Source organism: Neoarius graeffei, chromosome 10 (assembly GCF_027579695.1).
Source record: "Neoarius graeffei isolate fNeoGra1 chromosome 10, fNeoGra1.pri, whole genome shotgun sequence".
NCBI lineage: Eukaryota > Metazoa > Chordata > Actinopteri > Siluriformes > Ariidae > Neoarius > Neoarius graeffei.
Genome location: NC_083578.1, coordinates 1578196 through 1599869, shown reverse-complemented (window position 1 = coordinate 1599869; position 21674 = coordinate 1578196). Strand labels below are relative to the sequence as shown.

At 45.6% G+C, this 21674-nt stretch overlaps 2 protein-coding genes across 2 annotated transcripts; both read left to right on the top strand.

The window, feature by feature from the left end:
* The first annotated feature begins 2035 nt into the window (after positions 1 to 2035).
* LOC132892678 (H-2 class II histocompatibility antigen, A-Q alpha chain-like) lies at positions 2036 to 5409 on the top strand. The gene is made up of 3 exons (XM_060930992.1): positions 2036 to 2060; positions 4694 to 4975; positions 5083 to 5409. The coding sequence occupies exons 1-3, from the start codon at positions 2036 to 2038 to the stop codon at positions 5202 to 5204; spliced, it is 429 nt and encodes a 142-aa protein (XP_060786975.1). The 3' UTR covers positions 5205 to 5409.
* A 9880-nt stretch (positions 5410 to 15289) lies between these two features.
* Positions 15290 to 21321, top strand: LOC132892726 (H-2 class II histocompatibility antigen, A-F beta chain-like). Its single transcript, XM_060931066.1, has 6 exons — positions 15290 to 15497; positions 16108 to 16371; positions 16539 to 16820; positions 16968 to 17081; positions 19940 to 19978; positions 20079 to 21321. Exons 1-6 carry the CDS (start codon positions 15437 to 15439, stop codon positions 20120 to 20122), a joined length of 804 nt encoding a protein of 267 aa, XP_060787049.1. The 5' UTR covers positions 15290 to 15436; the 3' UTR covers positions 20123 to 21321.
* Positions 21322 to 21674: the final 353 nt, after the last annotated feature.

The following is a 21674-nucleotide window of genomic DNA, read 5'->3' as shown; positions in this document are numbered from 1 at the left end:
CTGTGGGATTGGACCATATGGGCTTGCCTTCATGCCCCATGCAAACCAATGAGCCTTCGACATCCATGACCCTGTCACAGGTTCACTGGTTGTCCTTCCTTGGATCACTTTTGTTCAGTACTCATCACTGCATACTGGGAACGCTCCACCAGATGTGCCATTTTGGAGATGCTAAGACCCAGTCTTCTAACCATCACAATTTGGCCCTTGTCAAAGTCACTCAGATCCTTATGCTTGCCCATTTTTCCTGCTTCCAACACATCAACTTCAAGAACTGACTGTTCCCGTGCTGCCTAATAAACCCCACCCCTTAACAGCTGCCATTGTAATGAGATAATCGGTGTTATTCACGTCACCTGTCAGTGGGTTTAATGTTATGGCTGTTCTGTGCATATATACATACACACAACACTGCGTTCTGGACTCTGATCGGTCAGAAGGTGTTGCTTAATTCTCTATAACAGCAGCTCTGACACTAGCACAGGTTCATATTAATGCACTCATTCTGATATGTTCTGTCAAATCTAGTGAAGTCAGTTTATTTGTATGTGTTAGAACGCAGGCACTTATGGATAAAGATGCAGGGGAGAGCAGGTGCAGCACAAACTGCAGCTGTAGCCAAATTGCGAGGCAGGAATCATGGTCAGGAAACAGACGTAGGTCGATTGATCAGTAAACAGGGCAATGCAGGAGAGACGAGGAAATAAGGTCAGAAGGTAATGAAACAGTGGTCCTTATCAGGAAGTCAGTCAGGAAAACAAACGGCTTGGTATAGTCAGGTACGGGACACAGAATGATACTTCGTGAGGTGTGTTTGTGAATGCTGAGCTTAAGTAGGGTTGGTGATTGCAGGGTAATTGGCTGCAGGTGAAGTCATGAGAATTCCAGTGATAGGGGGCGCTGTGGCTCTTGGGAAGTGTAATCCGGAGTGGCCATGTTTGGAGGCTGCTCCGAACTCAGGTTTTCAACACTGTTACTGACAGAACCCCCCCCAGAGAAGCTCCCTCTGGGAGCAACTTCCTTCCTTGGTCAACTTCTCTTTTTCGGTGCAGAATTTTCAGGGTGCTCGCTGTGGAACTCTTGACTAAGCAGGGAGTCTAAGATGTCTCTGGAGCTGACCCAACATTGCTCCTCAGGGCTGTAGCCCTCCCAGTTGACCAAGTACTCGAGTTGTCCCCATCTGCAGTGGGAATTGAGGATCTCCTTGACTTGGTAGATCAGTTCGCCTTTAATGTCTGGGGAGGGGGTTTCTTGGGTGGGTGTGTCTGAGGCTAGGGGACCTTGGATAGCAGGTTTGAGGCATGAGATGTGAAATGTGGGTGCCATCTTGCTGTGAGGAGGAATCTTGAGCCTGTACAAGACCTTGTTAATGCTGCATGTTATCTTGAATGGACCGATGAACCTGGCTTGTAGCTTCTTACAGGAGTCGGGACTTCTGAAGTCCTTGGTGGAAACCCATACTCTATTACCTGGGGCATACTCGGGAGTGGTGCTTCTGTGTTTGTGGGCATAGTGTTTGTACTTGGCATTGATGTTCTCCAGTCTTTGATGTACCTCCTCCCATATCTGTTGGCTCCTCTGGAACCAGGAGTCAATGGCTGGAATTTGCGTAGGGGTGACGTCCCATGGAAAGAATGGAGGTTGGTATCTGAGTATGCACTGGAACAGGGTTAGCTGAAAGGCTGAATGTTTAAGAGAGTTTTGTGCATACTCAGCCCAGGGAAGGAATTATGCCCAATCCTTCTGGTTTCTCATGCAGTATATATGGAGGAATCAGCCTACTTCTTGATTAGCTCATTCTGCTTGGCCATTGGACTGGGGGTGTTATCCAAATGTGAGACTAACTGATACTCCCAGCTTGTCCATGAATCATGACCATAACCTTGAGATGAACTGGTGGCCCTGGTCACTGACAACGTCCTCAGGGATACTATAGTAATGGAAGATGTAAGTGAATTGCAATTCAGCTGTTTCCAGTGCAGTGGGTAAACCCGGTAGTGGGATGAGCCTGAGTGTCTTTGAGAACCTATCAAGGATGACGGTGTTGCCTTGTGACTGGGGTAAGTCAATTATGAATTCAAGAGTGATGTGTGACCACGGCTGCTGGGGTACTGAGAGAGGACTTAGTTTGCCAGTGGGAGGATCTCTGGGAACCTTGGCTTGGGCACAGACGGAGCATGAGGAAATGTCATGATTAATGTCAGAAATCATGTTTTCCCACCAATACTTGATTTGGAGGAGCAAGTAGGTGCGATGGCTGCTGGGGTGTCCAGTGGCAGGAGATGAGTTTGCCCAGGTGATGAGTTTGCCTCGAAGTCTGGGCAGAACATGTAACAGTCCAGGTGGGCAATTTTCAGAAGGGTTTGTGGGTTGTGCCAGTCTGATCTATTTATCTGCGTCCCAGGTTATAGTTTGTAGGAAGCATTCAGGTGGCAAGATGGTGGTAGGTTCTGACAAGTGTAGTGAGGATGAGTGGATCCTCAAGTACTCGAGGTTCTAATGATCTATCAGGATCATGAATGGGTGTGCTGTGCCCCCCAACCAGTGTCTCCATTTGTCTAGAGCTAATTAACCACTAGGAACTCTCAATTACCGACGTTGATAAAGGGTTTGTGGAGGTGGACACATCTGAAACAGGAGTAGGAGGAGTACTGTCACAACACCTTGGTGAGTGACCCAAACTACCAAACTCCCAAACTGACAAAATCCCGACCAATCAGTCCCCAAAATTATCGAGTGGGTAAAGCGAGGATTAACCGCCACCTTTACTCTAAATTTCTCCCCTCGAAATAGAATGTGGACCGACACTAAAGGGTAGTTGTGAACATCCCCGTGCACACACAACACCTTCACCAATTGTGCTTTCCCCAATGCCTCATCTTGCACCAGGCTTTGGTGGATTGAGGTCTGATTACAACCGGAGTCCACCAAAGCCTGATACATATCCCCTTGGATACTCACCGGTATGCAATACACTCCGGCCCGATCAAGGGCAGTCTCTGATGCATCGGGGATCTGGACCACCGCACCCAGCTCCATCGCCGAGCACTGATGCTGGAGGTGCCCTGGCTCCCCGCAGTGCCAGCATACTGGCCCAGGCTCTCCCTCTGCACTGGTGTTTCGGAGCTCACTCACCTGAGGGGGGGAAGACACAGACATGGAAATAGGAAACGGTAGGGCACCGCGGGTGTGGCGGGCCGGCTGGGGTGGAGCTGGCCCCCACCTCCGCAGTGGGGGAATGGGGTGAGGACGAGAAACAGAAGGGGAGAGAGAGAGAGAGAAGAGAGGGGAGAAGAGGAGACACACTGTCCTGCCATCGGAACAGCCGCCATATGGTTCTCCGCCAGCTCGACGGCCTGAACCAGTGATGCTGGGCGATGGCACTGGACCCACTCTGCTGTTCCTTCCGGAAGTTGGGCGATGAATTGTTCCAGCACCACCAGGTCGATGATTCCCTTGGCGTCACGGTTGTCAGCCCTCAGCCACCGCCAGCAGGCATCCTGGAGTTGCTGGCCAAACGCGAACAGCTGGCTGGCCGTCCTCCTCCAGGTGCAGTGTGCAGAAGCACTGCTGTTGCTGCTCCGGGGTGCGCCCCACACGTTGGAGGATGGCCCTGCAGAGGTCAGCGTAGACCAGCTGGCTGTCGGCGGGGAGCTGTAGCGCGGCTAGCTGCGCCTTGCCCGTTAGCAAGGGGAGGAGGCGCGCCACGTGCTGTTCCACCGGCCAAACCCACGCCTCTGCTGCCTGCTCAAAAAGAGCGAGGAAGGCTTCGGGGTCATTGTACGGACCCATCTTCGTTAGGGCGAGGTGGGGAGGGTCCGTGGCAGTGGTGATGGTGGACCCTGCCGATGCGAGCAGGTGCAGGAATGCCTGGCGATGTTCCTGCTGTGCCAGCACCAGGGCTTCAAACCATTGTTCTTGCTCCTTCCGGAGTGTGACCAGTGCCTGGTGCTGGCTCTGTTGGGCCAAGGCGAGGGCCTGGACCAGGTCCTTGAAGGGGGAGGACTCCATGGGGTTGTCTCCTTCTGCGCTCCATCCCGGGTTTCGGCACCACTGTAGAACCAAAGCAGGTGGGTGGAGCACAGAAGCACGACAGGCCAGAACTGAGTTCTCAGAAACTCTTCTATTTTTAATGATGTGTGGCTTTTCAGTTCATTCAGTCTCTCACACATGCATTTGGGTCAGGAGAGAGCTCCCTTTCTCTGCTCTCTCTCTCCTTTTATAGGGCGCGGTCACTGGGGAAGACACACAAACACAGGTTAACTCACATCAGGTGCAGTGATTCTGCCACTTACCTTCCCTGACTCCGCCCTCCATTGACAGACCGACACTTGACCACGCCCCTGCTGCCACACACAGGTACAACTCATCATGCATTACCTGCTGGGTCTACCGGACTCCTCACCGCCCACAGCTGATGCTTGACCACACCCATGCTACTACATGATGATTTTTAACTGACATTATTTTCTTGTTTTCTCCTCCCATATTTTATAGTCAACATTTGAACCAAAACAAAAGCTTGACATTGTTCATGTGTAACTATTCTCACTGTATAATAAAAAAATAATACTCAGAGTGTGCTCAGTGTTAAATAGATGTTCACTCAGTGGACACTTTATTAGGAACATTTAACCTTGTATCTGTACTTGCTTATGTTTTGTCTAAAAATGTGACTTGCTTTTTTGTTCAGAGCCTCCAGAGGTCAGCATCTACCCAAAACACAATGTGGTGCCTGGAGTAAAAAATAACTTCATCTGCTTTATGAAGAATTTCTATCCTCCACACATCAAAGTTAACTGGATGAGGAACGGTGAGTCAGTGACAGAGGGAGTGTACAACAGCCAGCTTTCAATGAACACAGACGGAACCTTCAATTCATTCTCCATCCTGACGAGTTCTCCGACTGAAGGAGATGAATACAGCTGCACGGTGGAGCATGAAGCTCTGGACTCACCTCAGACTAGAACATGGGGTGAGAAACATCTTCACTGGATTTATTTCACTTTATTTTACTTCATAACACTGACTCAGTGTGTGTGTGTGTGTGTGTGTGTGTGTGTGTGTGTGTGTGTTCCACAGATGAACCAGTGGTAATTCAGAGTGTAACTCCAACGGTGGTGTTTGCAGTGGGAATTGCTGTTGGAATACTGGGATTAGCTATCGGAATGTTCTTCGTCATTAAAGCATCATGTTCCTGTTAAGTGACTGTTATGACCCTGAAGATTAGTTTCCTTAACAGCATGTCCCCTTGTGATTTATTCCTCTAACAGCTACCACAGCAATGATTACAATTTTGAACCAAGTGAGTTCCTGTTGTCGCTAACATTATAGCAGCTATAAACAGTAGTTCCTTCATCAGTCTCTTTTTATTCTCTCTCTTAAAATTAATAAGAAAAAAACACAGTTTGTCATGTTCCTGAGAAACTGTAAAGAAGTGTAAACTCCTCTGTCCTGAAGATGTCATAAAACTTAAAGCTCCAGCTTCACCTCTGACTGTTACACAGCACTGACACTGGAGACTCCTTACAGAAACGTCACATAAACACATTACAGAAAATTTCACCATATCAATAATTACACACTTTTTTTCATCTGTTTATTATCAGTGGAGCATCTGCTGTCCACGTCCCTGTGAATGAGCTACTATAGAAACCATAATGCATGAGAATGAGTTCATTAATATAAACCTGCACTACTGTCAGAGCTGCTGTTATAGAGAATTAATCAACACCTTCTGACCAATCAGAGTCCAGATTTATATTTGTATCTCGGAACTCACCTGAGATTTGTCAGTACTTCCAGTAAAAAATGGAGGGAAATTCTGAGCAGGTAAAACTTCATGCCACGAGTCTGATGTTGGAATACTGTGATGGTTATCAGCTTTGTTCCAGCTTGGCTTTAGTTCCTTTAATACTGGGTATCTTTTATTTTATTCTATTATTTCTCATGATTGTCTCATTTACACTATTACACAGCAGTCATATTTAATAAACAAACTGAAACTTTTTGGTCAGATAAATTTTTGCTTATTACTATATATTGCTCCGCCCCCTACTGTAGCCTTCACTATTTGAGGTACCAAAAATAATCTGCACCTTTTGATCTAAGTAGGTGTGGCAGGTCATAAAGGACCAGAAGTTCATTCAGGTACTGTGGTGCGAGACCATTCAGTGCTTTAAAGGTCAACAGTAGTATTTTATTAAAAAGATGAAATTTGATTGGGAGCCAATGCAGTGTGGATAAGACAGGGGTGATGAGGTCATATTTTCTAGTTCTAGTAAGGACTCTTGCTGCTGCATTTTGAACTAACTGGAGCTTGTTTATGCACTTATTGGAACATCCAGACAGTAAAGCATTACAATAATCCAACCTGGAGGGAACGAAAGCATGAACTAGTTTTTCCGTGTCATGTAGTGACATTAAATTTCTTATCTTAGCAATATTTCTGAGATGAAAGAAAGCTATCTGGGTAATGTTATCAATGTGAGTTTCGAATGAAAGACTGGGGTCAATAATCACTCCGAGGTCTTTTACTGCTGCACGTGAAGAAACAGAAAGGCCATCCAGAGTTACTGTGGAATCAGAAAACTTACTTCTAGCTGCATGTGGTCCGAGTACAAGTACTTCAGTCTTGTCAGAGTTAAGCAGAAGGAAGTCAATAAGCATCCAGTGTCTAATGTCCTTCACACATTCCTCAATTCTATTAACCTGGTGTCTCTCATCAGGTTTTGCAGAAACATACAACTGTGTGTCATCAGCATAACAGTGGAAACTAATACAATATTTATGAATAATATCACCCAGAGGGAACATATATAAAGAAAAAAGCAGTGGACCCAAGACAGAACCTTGTGGAACACCAGACTTTACCTCAGTATGTCTAGAAATATCACCATTTACATCAACATACTGATAGTGATCAGTTAAATAAGACCTGAGCCAGGAGAGGGCCGTTCCCTTAACTCCCACAACATTTTCTAGTCTATCCAGAAGAATGGAATGATCAATGGTATCAAATGCTGCACTAAGGTCAAGCAACACAAGCAGTGAGACACAGCCCTGATCAGACGCCAACAGTAGGTCATTTACTACTTTAACCAGAGCTGTCTCTGTGCTATGATGAGGTCTAAATCCTGACTGATACATTTCATGGATGTTATTCCTATGTAAATATGCGCATAACTGCTGTGCCACAGCTTTTTCAAGGATCTTTGAGATAAAGGGGAGGTTTGATTTTGGCTGATATTTGAACAACTGACAGGGATCAAGGTCAGGTTTTTTAATCAGGGGTTTGATAACTGCTAGTTTAAAGGATTTGGGTACATAGCCAGTGCTAAGGGAAGAATTGATTATTTTTATAAGAGGTTTGATTGCTTCTGGTATTATCTGTTTGAAGAGTCATGTAGATTAGGGATCTAGTACGCAAGTTGAAGCACATCTCATGCCTAAAATTTCATGGCTAAAAATTTCTTATACAAAACCAGGTCCTTTGTTAGAGTCTGAATGTCTTGAACTCTGCCCACCCACTGGACAGTTGTAGTACTGCGGGTGTGTTGACAGTGTCCCATGTGCCCTTTGTTTTGGTCTCCTGCCACGCCCCCCCTTGTGCCTCACCTTTGTCACCTGACTCAATCACCATTGTAATCAGTGTCAGCTGTTTCCTGTTTAATTCTGTGTGCTGGACTGCTACTTAAGCTCTGTCATTTCTCTGCTCTCTGATCACCTGACCTTGACTCTGATGTTTGTGAACCTGTTTTTGCCTGTGAAGATTATCCTGTTTGTCCATGAGTAACCAGTGGAATCTGGAATTCTGCTTGGAACCTTTGAGAGTTTGTTCTTATGGATTTTTGTGGACTGCCTCAATGACTTTTTTGAGTCTGAAAGTACTACTACTAACCTCTGTGCTTTGCTGTTTTTTTGTTGGATTTTTTGTGAACTGACTGAGTAACTTTGAACACAAAGCCCACAGTGATCTTCTGTGCCTTTTTGTTTTTGGACGTGTTGAGGACTGTGTCAAAAGAATAAACCTGCCAAACTGATCTGCATTTAGGTCTCTGTCTCTGAATCCTTAGAGTGCGATCAGAGATGGATGGACCTAGCAGATCCAGAGCACCTGAGGGCTTGTCTCAAACAGCATGGAGCGCTTCTGGGCCGCTAATAAGCCCAACTGGGGGCAGTAGCTGCCAGCATCAGAGACCTGACAGCCCAGATCCAGCCACTCCAATGATCCCAGTCTGCTTCTGTGTCTGCACAGTCCGCAGAGCCTGCCCAGTCTGCCTCAACCACACAACCAGCCCGCGAGCCATGACTGCCCCCACCGGAGAAGTACGCTGGCGAACCCGGTACCTGCCACTCTTTCCTGTCTCAGTGTACCCTCATCTTCGAGCTGCAACCAGGTACCTTCCCCACCGATCGAGCAAAGGTTGCCTATGTGATTACCCAGCTGTCGGGGCATGCCAGAGAGTGGGGAACTGCAGTGTGGGATGTTCAGTCAGCAATCTGTGGGAATTTCCAGGAGTTTTCGACTGAGATGAAGAGAGTCTTTGATCGATCCAAGCAAGGGCATGAGGCTGCCCGTGAGCTACTCCATATGCGCCAGGGTCGTAGGTCGGTGTCAGACTTTGCCATTGACTTTCAAACTCTTGCAACCACTACAGGGTGGGGCACTGAGGCTCTCTATGACACCTTCCTTAATGGCCTGTCGAAGGAGATCAAAGATGAGTTGGCTTCTCACGATCTGCCTGGCTCCTGTGAGGACCTCGTCAACCTTGCAATCCACATTGACACCAGGCTACAGCAATGCCGCCGGGCCAGGACCTTTGGGTCCACAGCAGGAAGGCCTCTTGTCAGTCCAGTCATGCCCCCTCCTTCTCCTCCCACCACCACATCGGTACCAGAGCCCATGCAAGTGGACCGCACCTGCCTTACCCAAGAGGAAAGGCAAAGAAGAATCAACACACACTCCTGCCTGTACTGTGGCCAACCAGGTCACTTCATTGCCTCCTGTCCAGCAAAAAGCCAACGCTCACCTGTGAGGGGGGTACCGGTGAGCATGACCCCCATACACCCCTTCTCTACTCAGCGCACTCTTCTCTCAGCTGTCCTCTGGTGGGGAGATCAACAACTGGAGGTGGGAGTTCTTGTCGACTCTGGTGCTGAGGAGAACTTCATCGATGCCAGCCTGGTGAGTCAGTGGAGTCTGCCTACCGAGAGCCTGGAGAAACCCCTGGTGGCCAACACATTGACTGGAGTGAAATTGGCCAACATCACTCACATCACTGCTCCGGTGAGTCTCACCCTCTCTGGCAACCATCATGAACAGTTATGCTTTCTTGTCATTAATGCCCCTCATGCTCCAGTAGTTCTTGGCTACCCTTGGCTTATTAAGCACAACCCACATGTTGACTGGGTAGGGAGGTGTATTATGGGTTGGAGCCCATTTTGCCACTCAAACTGTCTCCTTCAGGCCAAGACTCTGTCAAAACCTGTCTCTGATGTCAACGAGGAGTTTCCAGATCTGTCAGGCGTTCCTCCGGACTATATGGACCTCAAGCCTGTATGCAGTAAGTCCAAAGCCTCTTCCTTACCCCCTCACCGCCCCTATGATTGTGCTATTAACCTCCTTCCCGGCACAACTCCCCCTAGAGGTCGTTTGTACTCCCTGTCATGACCTGAGATGGAAGCTATGAACAAGTACATTCAAGAGTCCCTTGCTGCAGGCATCATCCGCCCTTCCTCATCTCCGGCAGGAGCCGGTTTTTTCTTTGTTGGAAAAAAGGATGGTTCTTTACGCCCCTGCATTGATTACCATGGTTTAAATGATATCACTATTAAAAACCGTTACCCTCTCCCTCTCATGTCCTCAGCGTTTGAACTCCTCCAAGAAGCCAAGGTATTCACCAAACTGGACTTAAGGAATGCCTACCACCTGGTCCGTATCCGCGAGGGGGATGAATGGAAAATGGCCTTTAACACCACCTCAGGTCATTATGAGTACTTGGTCATGCCCTTTGGCCTTACTAATGACCCCCTGCGGTTTTTCAGGCCCTAGTCAATGATGTCCTGAGGGACATGCTCAATCAATTTGTCTTTGTGTTTTTAGATGACATCTTGATTTTTTCCAAGTCACTCACTGAGCATGTTGTCCATGTCCATAAGGTCCTGAAGCGTCTTCTGGAGAACCAGCTGTTTGTGAAGGCGGAGAAATGCGAGTTCCACCAGGAAATGGTCACTTTCCTCGGGTATGTGATCACCCTGGGGGGCATCCAAATGGATCAATGTAAGGTCAAGGCAGTGTTGGAATGGCCCACATCTGCTAGTCGACGGGACCTGCAGAGCTTCCTTGGCTTCGCCAACTTTTACTGGCGCTTTGTCCGAAATTTCAGCACTGTAGCCGCCCCCCTCACCACCCTGACCTCTTCAGCAGTCAAGTTCATTTGGACCACAGCTGCAGAGGAGGCCTTTCAAGACCTGAAGCGGCGATTCACCTCTGCTCCGATCCTGATCCAACCCGATCCCAACCGGCAGTTCATTGTGGAGGTAGACGCTTCTGAGGTGGGTGTTGGCGCTGTGCTCTCCCAACGCTCTGCTAAGGATAATCGCATACACCCATGTGCCTTCTTCTCTCACAGTCTGTCACCAGCAGAACAGAACTATGACGTGGGGAACAGGGAGCTGCTTGCAGTGAAGTTAGCCCTGGAGGAATGGCGGCACTGGTTGGAGGGCACCCTGCTGCCATTTTTGGTCTGGACTGACCATAAGAACCTGCACTACATCAGTTCAGCCAAGAGACTCAACCCCCGACAAGCACGCTGGTCCCTATTCTTCTCCAGGTTTAACTTCACCCTGTCCTACCGCCCTGGTCATAAAAATGTTAAGCCTGATGCTCTGTCCCGACAGTTTCCCATGTCCAAGACGAATCCAGACTCTAACACCATCCTCCCTTCCCACTGCATTTTGGGGGCAGCTCTGTTTGATGTGGAATCCGCTGTGAAGGCTGCTCAAGCGGATGAAGCAGGCCCCAGTCAATGTCCCACTAACCGTCTGTATGTTCCTAACTCTGTCCGCTCACAGGTGCTGCAGTGGGGTCACTCCACCAAGCTGTCCTGCCATCCTGGACCCCGACGAACCCAAGCGTTCATCGGGAGGAGATTTTGGTGGCCGTCCATGAAGGAGGACATTACCAACTTTGTCCGGCCCTGCCAGGTCTGTGCCCGAAACAAGACCTCCACTCAACCCCCTGTTGGCCTGCTGCAACCCCTGTCCGTGCCCCAAAGACCATGGTCCCACATCTCCTTAGACTTCGTGACTGGTCTGCCCCCATCAGACGGTAACACTACCATTCTTACTGTTGTGGATCGTTTCTCTAAGTCTGTTCATTTCATTTCCCTGCCTGGTCTTCCATCTGCCAAAGACACTGCTAACCTGATGATTCAACATGTATTCCACATACATGGGCTGCCTGTAGAAGTGGTATCAGACAGGGGCCCCCAATTCACTTCTACATTCTGGAAGGCTTTCTGTAAATTGCTTGGTGCCTCTGTGTGTCTATCTTCTGGTTTTCACCCGCAGAGCAATGGCCAGACCGAGAGGGCGAACCAGTTGCTGGAGACTGTGCTATGCTGTATGGCATCCCAGAACCCATCCTCCTGGAACCAGCAGCTTCCATGGGCAGAGTATGCAATCAATTCACACATCTCCTCTGCCACGGGTCGATCTCCCTTCGAGTGCTCCTTGGGGTACCAGCCGCCATTGTTCTCGGATTAAGAGAAGGAGGTCGGGGTTCCATCAGTGGAAGCCTTCATCCGCCGGTGCCACCAAATGTGGAGGCACACCCGCTCCACCCTGCTTCGCTCTGCTGCCAGGATGAAGGTCCAGGCCGACAAGCGTCGGTCCCGGGCCCCTCGATATTGCCAGGGACAACATGAATGGCTTTCCACACAAGACCTGTGCCTGAAGACGGAATCTCGCAAGCTCACAGCATGTTTTATCGGGCCCTTCCCCATTGCCAAAGTCATCAGCCCCACAGCGGTCCGGCTCAAGCTCCCCTTACCCCTGTGCCGTATCCACCCCACATTCCACGTCTCTAGGGTCAAGCCCTTGCTGTGCAGTCCCATGCATCCTGCCCCCAAGCCCCCCCACCCCCTCGCCTCATTGATGGTTCTGAGGCATACACTGTCCAACGGCTGGTGGACGTTCGGCGCCGGGGCCGTGGGCTCCAGTATCTCATCGATTGGGAGGGCTATGGCCCTGAGGAGAGGTGCTGGGTCCTGGCCCAGCACATATTGGACCCCACACTTATCAGGGACTTTCGCCGTCAGCATCCCTTGTCTGCCCGGGGGAAGCTGGGAGGCGTCCGTTGGGGGGGGTACTGTTAGAGTCTGAATGTCTTGAACTCTGGCCACCCACTGGACAGTTGTAGTACTGTGGGTGTGTTGACAGTGTCCCATGTGCCCTTTGTTTTGGTCTCCTGCCACGCCCCCCTCGTGCCTCACCTTTGTCACCTGACTCAATCACCACTGTAATCAGTGTCAGCTGTTTCCTGTTTAATTCTGTGTGCTGGACTGCTACTTAAGCTCTGTCATTTCTCTGCTCTCTGATCACCTGACCTTGACTCTGATGTTTGTGAACCTGTTTTTGCCTGTGAAGATTATCCTGTTTGTCCATGAGTAACCAGTGGAATCTGGAATTCTGCTTGGAACCTTTGAGAGTTTGTTCTTATGGATTTTTGTGGACTGCCTCAATGACTTTTTTGAGTTTGAAAGTACTACTACTAACCTCTGTGCTTTGCTGTTTTTTTTGTTGGATTTTTGGTGAACTGACTGAGTAACTTTGAACACGAAGCCCACAGTGATCTTCTGTGCCTTTTTGTTTATGGACGTGTTGAGGACTGTGTCAAAAGAATAAACCTGCCAAACTGATCTGCATTTAGGTCTCTGTCTCTGAAACCTTACATCCTTCTTAGCAGGTTTTCCTGCACGATGTAATGCTATGCATCTAAAAACAAGTGCTGTTCTTCGCTGCTTGAGTGTTGGTACCAAAGGAAAACAAAACAAAATAAAACAATAAATCAAGCCACAGTTCTGAAGGAATTCTATGTGAAGTTAAACCTGAGATCATATGCTCTGCCGCCAAACAAGTCAATAATTGGCCCTGGGTATGGATTTATGGTCATGTCAGAAAATCTACTAAACACATCCACTTGCTTGCTCTTTGAAAACCTTTGTTAAGACATAAGACATCCCAACCTGACAAAATTCATTTCAGGGAGGTCTCCCTCCCCTCCCTTTGGGGAATTTATTTATTTATTTTTTGGAACAAATACATTGCCGGAAGGTATGGGGGTTCTCCCCCAGAAAATTTTGGATTTGGTTGATGTGATTTTCTGCATTCTGGTGGATTTTGGGGTGGCCTGTTGGAGATGAACAGTACCTGAGTTCACTCAGATTCATAGCTGACACCCTGACTTGGGCACTTAGCTGCCCCCAACCCATAAACTATGATAACTACAATGTGCCATTTATTAAGCTCCTTACTGATTGAATCTGGACACCCAGAGTATTCCTTACTCTTATCAGACAAGGGTTCACTTTTGTGTAGTCTGCTGTAAAATGTGTCTTATATTTTCATTTCCTGGGGCACTCTGCCTCTGCCATGACGCTGATGCTCCTCTGCACTGACTGACTGAATCATTGTTAGAGGGAGAAGTGCGCGGAAGATGGTGGCCGGTTCATCTCTTCTCTCCACTGCTGTGGCCAAACAGCACATGCACAGGTGGGAGAAAACATGCCTCACGTGCCGTCGCTGCCACATTGCAAGCACGTGCACACACATATGAAGCACCAGAGGGCACGTGGGTACACTTGTTTTTGTTTTTTCTTTTCTTAAGCTGAAAATACATGTTATGAAATTGGCCGCATCCTAAATCGCACCCTACCCTACTCAATAGTGTGCCACCACACCCCAGGCTTCGTGGGCTGCTATTGTGACGTACACAAGTTTGCATCTGGCCTGTTCGGGATGAAGCTTGCTCTAGATTCCATGAGATTGTATGGAATTTGCGGACATCAGGGAGCCATGATCAATATGCGGGAGACTCCCGGAACTTCCGGGAGACTTGGGATGCCTGAGACATGTTACTTATTCAAACTCTTCTCATATGACTGGAGTCACTGATTGTTGCCAAAACACACATAGAGTTATGCAGTCAGTGTTTCATCTGAAACACAGTGAAACCTGATACACTTCAGCTACTCGTGTTTCGGGGCTTGGTGTACTGGAAGCTCGTTTCACTGGAGTGTGAAAACCTTTTTTACAAAAGATCTGATCCTGTAAACAGGGCGCTCTGATTGTCACAGTCCAACTGATCTTATAGTCATGTGATGCAGGGGAATATTCCACATCATGTCCATTTTAATAGATTATTTTAGCTATTAATCTTAGCTATTTCTTTTAGCATATATGCAAAAGTTATAGGTGTCAGTTTTTACATCACTGTGATAACATATACTGCTCAGTGATAATGTATTGAATAAAACATCACTTGTTGACTGGGTCTCTTATTAAAGTTAATTTTTCTAATAGAGCAGGAAGTTTTTCGAGTCTCTGTGTCTATCTGATTGGACATATTTTAACTCGTCTTCTTCGAGGAAATCACTATAATGAAAATGTTCTAAATAAAATGAAGAAGACGGCGTTATTTGGAATAAAACTGGTTTATGTGAATGTTGTAGGATTTTTTTAAAGAGTAATAGATGCAGCTAGTAAACTAGTCACAAATAAATACAGTGCCTTTAATTCTCCTCATTTTTAGTGCTGAACGGAAATGGACTTTTTATGTTATGAATCTAGCTACACAAAATTGCACATACTGAAGTGGGGTATAGTTTACAAAATTCATAAAGGTTGTGATTTGTATAAGTATTTACCCCTGTTTCAGTGAAACTCCGAAATTAACGGTTCAGTGTTTCAGAAGTCACATAATTAGCTGAATGGAGTCTCCTGATCTCAGTGTAAATATACCTGTTTATGGATGAACTCAGAGTTAAAGAACACACGGCCATGTTGTGAAACTCCATGAACATAAAGACCATGGAGTGATCAAAACAAGGCCCAAAAGAACAGCATTGGTCTGTTCAGGATCTGTTAGGAAAATAACCTGGGGTTTGATGAGGAGTGTCCAGCCTGTGTTTGTCCAGTGATCTCCTCCTCCAGCCCTTTCCTTCCCCCTTGTCTGATCCAAAAAAGCCCGGCGTAGCTGCAGGGAAACTTTCAGTCCAAATTCCACAGTTGCATGGCAATATGTAACTGGAGGAAAGAAGACAGGTTTGACTTGTTGCTTAGAGTTAGTCCTGGTCTTATTTATGTGCATGTGTGTGTGTGTGTGTGTGTGTGTGTGTGTGTGTGTGTGTGTGTGTGTGTTTAACAAGAGACCATGCAGCTGTGTGCTGTTTCCTTTCTCTGCATAATGCAGGTTTTATTCACATTGAAAGCAGGTAAGTGATGAGAATAAATCACTGCTGTGTTCATTTATTTCTGTTGTGTTGTAGCTACAGTGTTTTTTCTCTCATTAATCTCTCCTATCATCAGAATCAGAACTTTACTCAGTTTTTAAAACTGAATCTGAATTTTACTCAATTTTAATAGTAAAGAAGAGTAAAATAATAACAAAATTTAAAGACATGATTGATGTCTGAGTTAAAGACTGTGTAAAATGTAAAAAAAAAAAGTGTGTAAAGTATGAACAGAAATAAAGTGGTTTGGAAAAGACCTTCACATGGGGACACTTCAATGTCTCTTGTTATATTCAGTTGTGAAAATTACAGTTTTTTCCTCAACATAATGTAAAGTTCTAATATTTTAATCTGGGAAAGTCACATTTAACATTGCATTTCAATTTCACTGAAAGATTTCACTAAAACACTGATAAAACCATTAAAAAGATAAAATATCTTTAAAGAAGCATTTTTTCTTTATTTATTTCCTTCTTTCTTTGTTCTTCACATACATACAGTATGGGTGAATCAGCCCAGCGCCTGGTCCACTCTCTGTGCATGTTCCTCACAGTTGTTCTGATTTTAATAGTTAAATCTGTTATTTTGACAGTGAATGGTTACTATGGACATCAGTACTTCCTGTGCTACTTCTCTCAGAATGTAAGCACCGTTGAATTCATTTCCTCTTGGTACTTCAACAACTTAGAATATCTGAGGTACAACAGCACTTCAGATAAATACATGGGATTCACAGACAGCATAGTGTCGGTGGTGGAGCAGTTGAATCAAGACCCCAGTAACAGCCTCTCTTTCTTGGTTGGAGAACTCTGCTTAAAATACAGAAATAAATATTATAACGACATCCTGAAGACAGGTAGAGTGAAGCCATTTTAAGTGTTTTATTATATAAAATCAGAACAATACAAACTCTTACCCTGTTCTGTTTAAACATTTGGTTTACATATAGTTTCAGATCATCTACATTTTAAACACAGACCATTTCAACTTTAGACTTTAATTGTTGGTCCTTGTGTTTCTCAGTGAAACCTGAGGTCCTTGTGAGGTTACTGAGGCCCGAGGTTGACCTTGAACCAGCCGTGCTGGTGTGCAGTGCGTATGATTATCACCCCAAAGGAATCAAAGTGTCATGGCTGAGAAATGGCGAGGTCATCAGTGATGGCGTTTCCTCCACCGGTGAGCTTTCAAATGGAGACTGGTACTATCAGATGCACAGTTATCTCGAGTACAGATTGAGACCTGGAGAAAACATCTCCTGCATTGTGGAGCACAAGAGTTTAACACAACCTCTCATACACACCTGGGGTGAGAACCTGGCTTCTGTTCGGTTATTATTTACTCACTGTTTGCATGAACTCGGTGTGTAACAGGAGATTTAGATCATTTACAATGATTTGAAACACAACTAACCAGTTAGTGTTCTGCCTTTTGTGTTTCTTGTTGATTTGATAGAGGCTTCACTTCCTGAGGCTGAGAGGAATAAGCTGATTATCGGCATTTTTTTCCTGGCGTTTGGAATCGTTTTGGCCATCGCTGGATTTCTTTATTACATGCTGAGCTGTAGAGGTCAGTACAGAGAGAATAAACTAACATTTCAATGAAACTGAATTCAGATTAATTTTATTGTCTTCATACCTCACAGCATAACAAAAGGCCTTCCTCAGCCAAACATCACAACCACAAAAGTACCATTTAACAGACAGAACAATGTCTACATAACACTAATGGTAAAGCAAGACAACTTAAGCCTCACTCACAACCCGCTGTACATGCTGCTACGGGCTGTCTACGGTAAAAAAATTGGCAAAACTGTGCTTGAGACTTGTGTGACACTTGCGTGTGTTTAGCGCCGTAGAAGGTCGCAGACTGCCCGTGGAGACTTTTGGTCCTGCACATGCAAATTTTACGGGTCTTGCGACAAATCACGAATGCATACACTACGTACTGGACCTGTACTCCTTTTGTACACTTGAACCAAGTCAGCAGCGCGGCTAGTAGGGGCTTTTTGTGATGACAGTAAAACTCATGAGTGATGCACGGCCATTGTATGAGTGACATGCCTCAGAAATACGACACAAGTATTCCACACTTACTGTTTGTGCGGCGCGCAAGACAGAAGTACATCTCACTTTCTACCCCTATGTGTGGCGACCTGCACGCAGCGCACGCGACCTGCACGCAACACGAGGAGCAAGACTCTGAGTATATATATTGGGGAGGAACCAAGGAACCAATCATGTAGCATGTAGCATTGTAGAAAGGAAGACGACCACCTCATTTGCTGTTTTTATTTGAGCATATGTTAATTTACCATGCACATGTCAAATAATAAAACATGAGTATAAGGGAATAATGCATTTTATTACATTGTAAAAAATCCCAACTAAATAGCCCAACAGTTTGAGCGCTGAAACACACTCTGACTCCGAGCTGCTGTCCTGCTCCTGCTGAGTGGTGGGACAGGGTGTCGGGATGTCCTCGTCCTCATCACTGAGCATGGCACAATGGCCTGACAGCGATGATGGGATTGCAGTGTCCTCAATTCTGGGTGTCGTTAGCTGAAACATACATGAAAATCAGCATCTATAATATTAATGACATAAGGATATAGATACTGAAATGAATGTTTAAAGCGTGTGTATTTACCTGTGGAAATCCCTCCGGCGGGCTGCTGTGCCTTCTGCCGGCTTGAAGGCAAACTCCTCCCTGTCCGTGCAGGGCTCGCCGGTGCTGCTACCATCATCATCATCAAACTCTTCCTCCTCCTCCCCCTCTGCTGTTTCAGGCTGGGTTACTTCACTTTTGCTCGCTTCTTCTTGGGTCCCATTTTCTAAACTTTACACTGAAATTTTTAAAAATTTTCCCACAAAATATCCAATGCTCTTCATTCAAAAGACAGATGCAGAATGCTGCAGACACGCTGGTTTTATACCCACTCCTGGCATCACATGCAAGTTATGAGTGATTGTAACGTGCTAATCACATGCGTCACACACGCTTCACAAGTGCGGTCCGAACTCGTAGCGCAGGAAACTGGTAAAATGCAAGTCACACACACTCCACACTCACTGAACACACACTGATCACACGCGTCAGATATACGCTTTCCACAGGCTAATGGCACAATTTTTCCCACGCCTCGAGGAAGTCAGGCGTGCAGCCTGTACTTGACAAGTACTTTGCCCGGACTCCTCCCCCAAACTTTCCCCTGGGTTCACCGCGGCCCTGCGGCACGGCTGCGAGCTACCAAACCCTGCGACCCGTGCGTGTCCAAAACACTTACAGCGGGTTGTGAGTGAGGCTTAAACAGGACCAAGAAAAATAAAATACAGATATTATTGAAATCTGTAACCATTTGGACTGTAATTGTGAAAGCAAGGGGTAGATAGTTGTGGTTTTTGGTCCGTGCATAATTATATAGCAAAACATGGCACTACACATTTCCTCCGGGTGCTCCAGTTTCCCCCACAGTCCAAAGACATGCAGGTTAGGTTAATTGGTGGCTCTAAATTGAGCGTAGGTGTGAATGTGAGTGTGAATGGTTGTTTGTCTCTGTGTGTCAGCCCTGCGATGACCTGGCAACTTGTCCAGGGTGAACCCCGCCTTTCGCCCGTAGTCAGCTGGGATAGGATCCAGCTCGCCTGCGACCCTGTAGAACAGGATAAAGCAGCTAGAGATAATGGATGGATGGATTATCGCAAATGTAAAGTATTAGAGCCACTCCAATCCCCATGGGGTTCCAGAGCGAGGTGCTGGAACTGAGGTCACTCATCCTAACAGATTGAAGTCCAAGACCCAATTGGAGTCTTTCCAAATTTATTCAAAGACACCAACAAGGTCTGTGAAATTTGCTTTTATGGAGTTTTTTGAGTCACTAGACGGAGATCAAATATGCCGTGCATTCATAACATTCATCAAAAATACGTATGGCAGTATGAAGAGAATCAGCCTTTCCAAAACTTTCACAAATCTGGCAGAAATTTTTATTTCCATTTAGCTTATCAGAAACACTTACACACAAATTTACTAAAACTTTGATAAACGAGACTCAGTGATCCCAACCATCATGTCCAAGTCAACCAAAGCTCCCTTCAGGAATCAGTCCTGGAAAGTACCATCTCAATCCCTGGATGAAGTTCCTTTGAAAATCTTTGATGGGATTAAAAGAAATCTGTCGTGGCATGAAAATCAAGGAACATTAATGAGTTTAATATTTGAATAGAGAGGTGTTGGAAGCCTGTGTGGTCCTACCAAAAAGGTTTATTTGAGATTATAAAGTATAACAAATGCACAAAATAGGGGTTGAATAATTTTGGACATGGACATTTTTTAAGAATTCGCAGGAATCTCTGTCCTTGATTTCATGTTGTGACATCAGCGTTTTTGTTTATGCTGTATGTTTTTATCTTTACCTTTCTTTCCAGAATGTCCTGCAGAACCAACATCACAGTCGATATCTTTAGGTAACACAAAGATGTTACGTAACACAAAGCCATTTGTGATGCTTAAACTAATTCCAATCTCAACTCCAAATTCATTTATTATCTGCTTTTGTCTTCCCAGAGCGCACTGTTTCAGAGACGAGTTCAGAAGCTTCAAACCTATAACCTACTGCTGTGATTTTTTTAATAAAATAACTCGAATCTTAAATGTAAGTTTATATTGTACCCCTCCTAACCACCAGGGACAATGTTATAATGCCTGGATGCCTTCACATCCTGAGACCTTTTACACAAAATCACATGCTGACCTTTTGACATATAAACTATATAGACCAGCACTTTATGACTACAAACTACTCTCAGTAATAGACAACATTCTTTTTGCTATGACAAGGGTTTTTTCTTAAGCTGTCTGTGTAAAATTTTGACTACTGTTGGAGATAAAGGTGAACCCGTCCTCCAAAGAGAGCTAGAGCTTCATATTAGCTTGTACCAACGATATTCCATTTTATAGAAATGAATCCAAAATTCCTTTGCCATGTTGTCAAATTTGGAGCCAGAACTGCGCAGAAGAAATGAGAATCAAAGTCAGGTACACCTGCCCATCTGATAGACCCACCCCCTTTCCCAATACCAAGGTCCAGCACATCATCAAGGCTGTCAATCACTTAATTCCCAGGTGTAGCCATGCCTTCTTACGATACAATGGAATAATGACTTAAAAACTAACTTCTGGGGGAAAATTAAAATGTGCAGATATACAGGGAAACTGTAATGTTACAGCAAACAGAGACATTCTATACAACTGTGGGCTTCAAACTTTGTGGAAACAGTTTGAGGAAGAACCAAACTTTGGGGGTAGCCATGACCTGAAGGTTAGAGAAGCAGCCTTGGGCCCAAAGGGTTGTTGGTTCGATTTGTGGGACGGGCAGGAAAAATGTGAGGGGAGCTGTGTGAATGAACAGCACTTTCCCCTCCCTCTAGCTGAAGTGCCCTTGAGCAGGGAAACTCTAACCCCGGGTGCTGTAGCAGAGCTGCCCACTGCTCTGTGTGTGTGTGTGTGTGTGTGTGTGTTCACTGCTTCCGATGGGTTAAATGCAGAGGAGGAATTTCACTGTGTCTGACTGTACATGTGACAAATAAAGTCTTCTTCTAACCATATATGGTTATGATGGTTGGGGGGCACATACTTTTGGCTGTATAGTATATGAAGAATGAAACCTTGGCTAAATCTTATTTGTTTTGATTTTTAATGTATTTCAGAATATTTTCTTGTGTGTTAATATATAACATGATCATGAATCACGATATATAATCTACTAATTATGTCTGAACACGGATAAAATACCTTAATTATTGTAATAAATGATGATTTTCTCTCCAAACTCAAAAGTCTATTATTTCTGTTGTTGTTTTTTTTCCTCCTGATCATACTATTTTCAGCTTAGAGGAGTGGAGCTGGTTTAGCGCTGGGACAAGCCAAATACGGTTTTGAGTGTTACAGGGGAGATGAAATGAACTAACCTGGGATTTTTTATGTCTTAAATCTAAGAGAAATGAAATAAACTGCTGCATGTGGAGGGGGTGAGGTGGGGTGGAGAGCAATATAGTAAAACAAAACTTGATTGCGTAAGTATTCTCCCTGAAATCAATTCTTGTGGAACTTGTTAAGGAAGAAACAGAATTAGAAACCAAGAAGACAAGAGTGACTCTCATA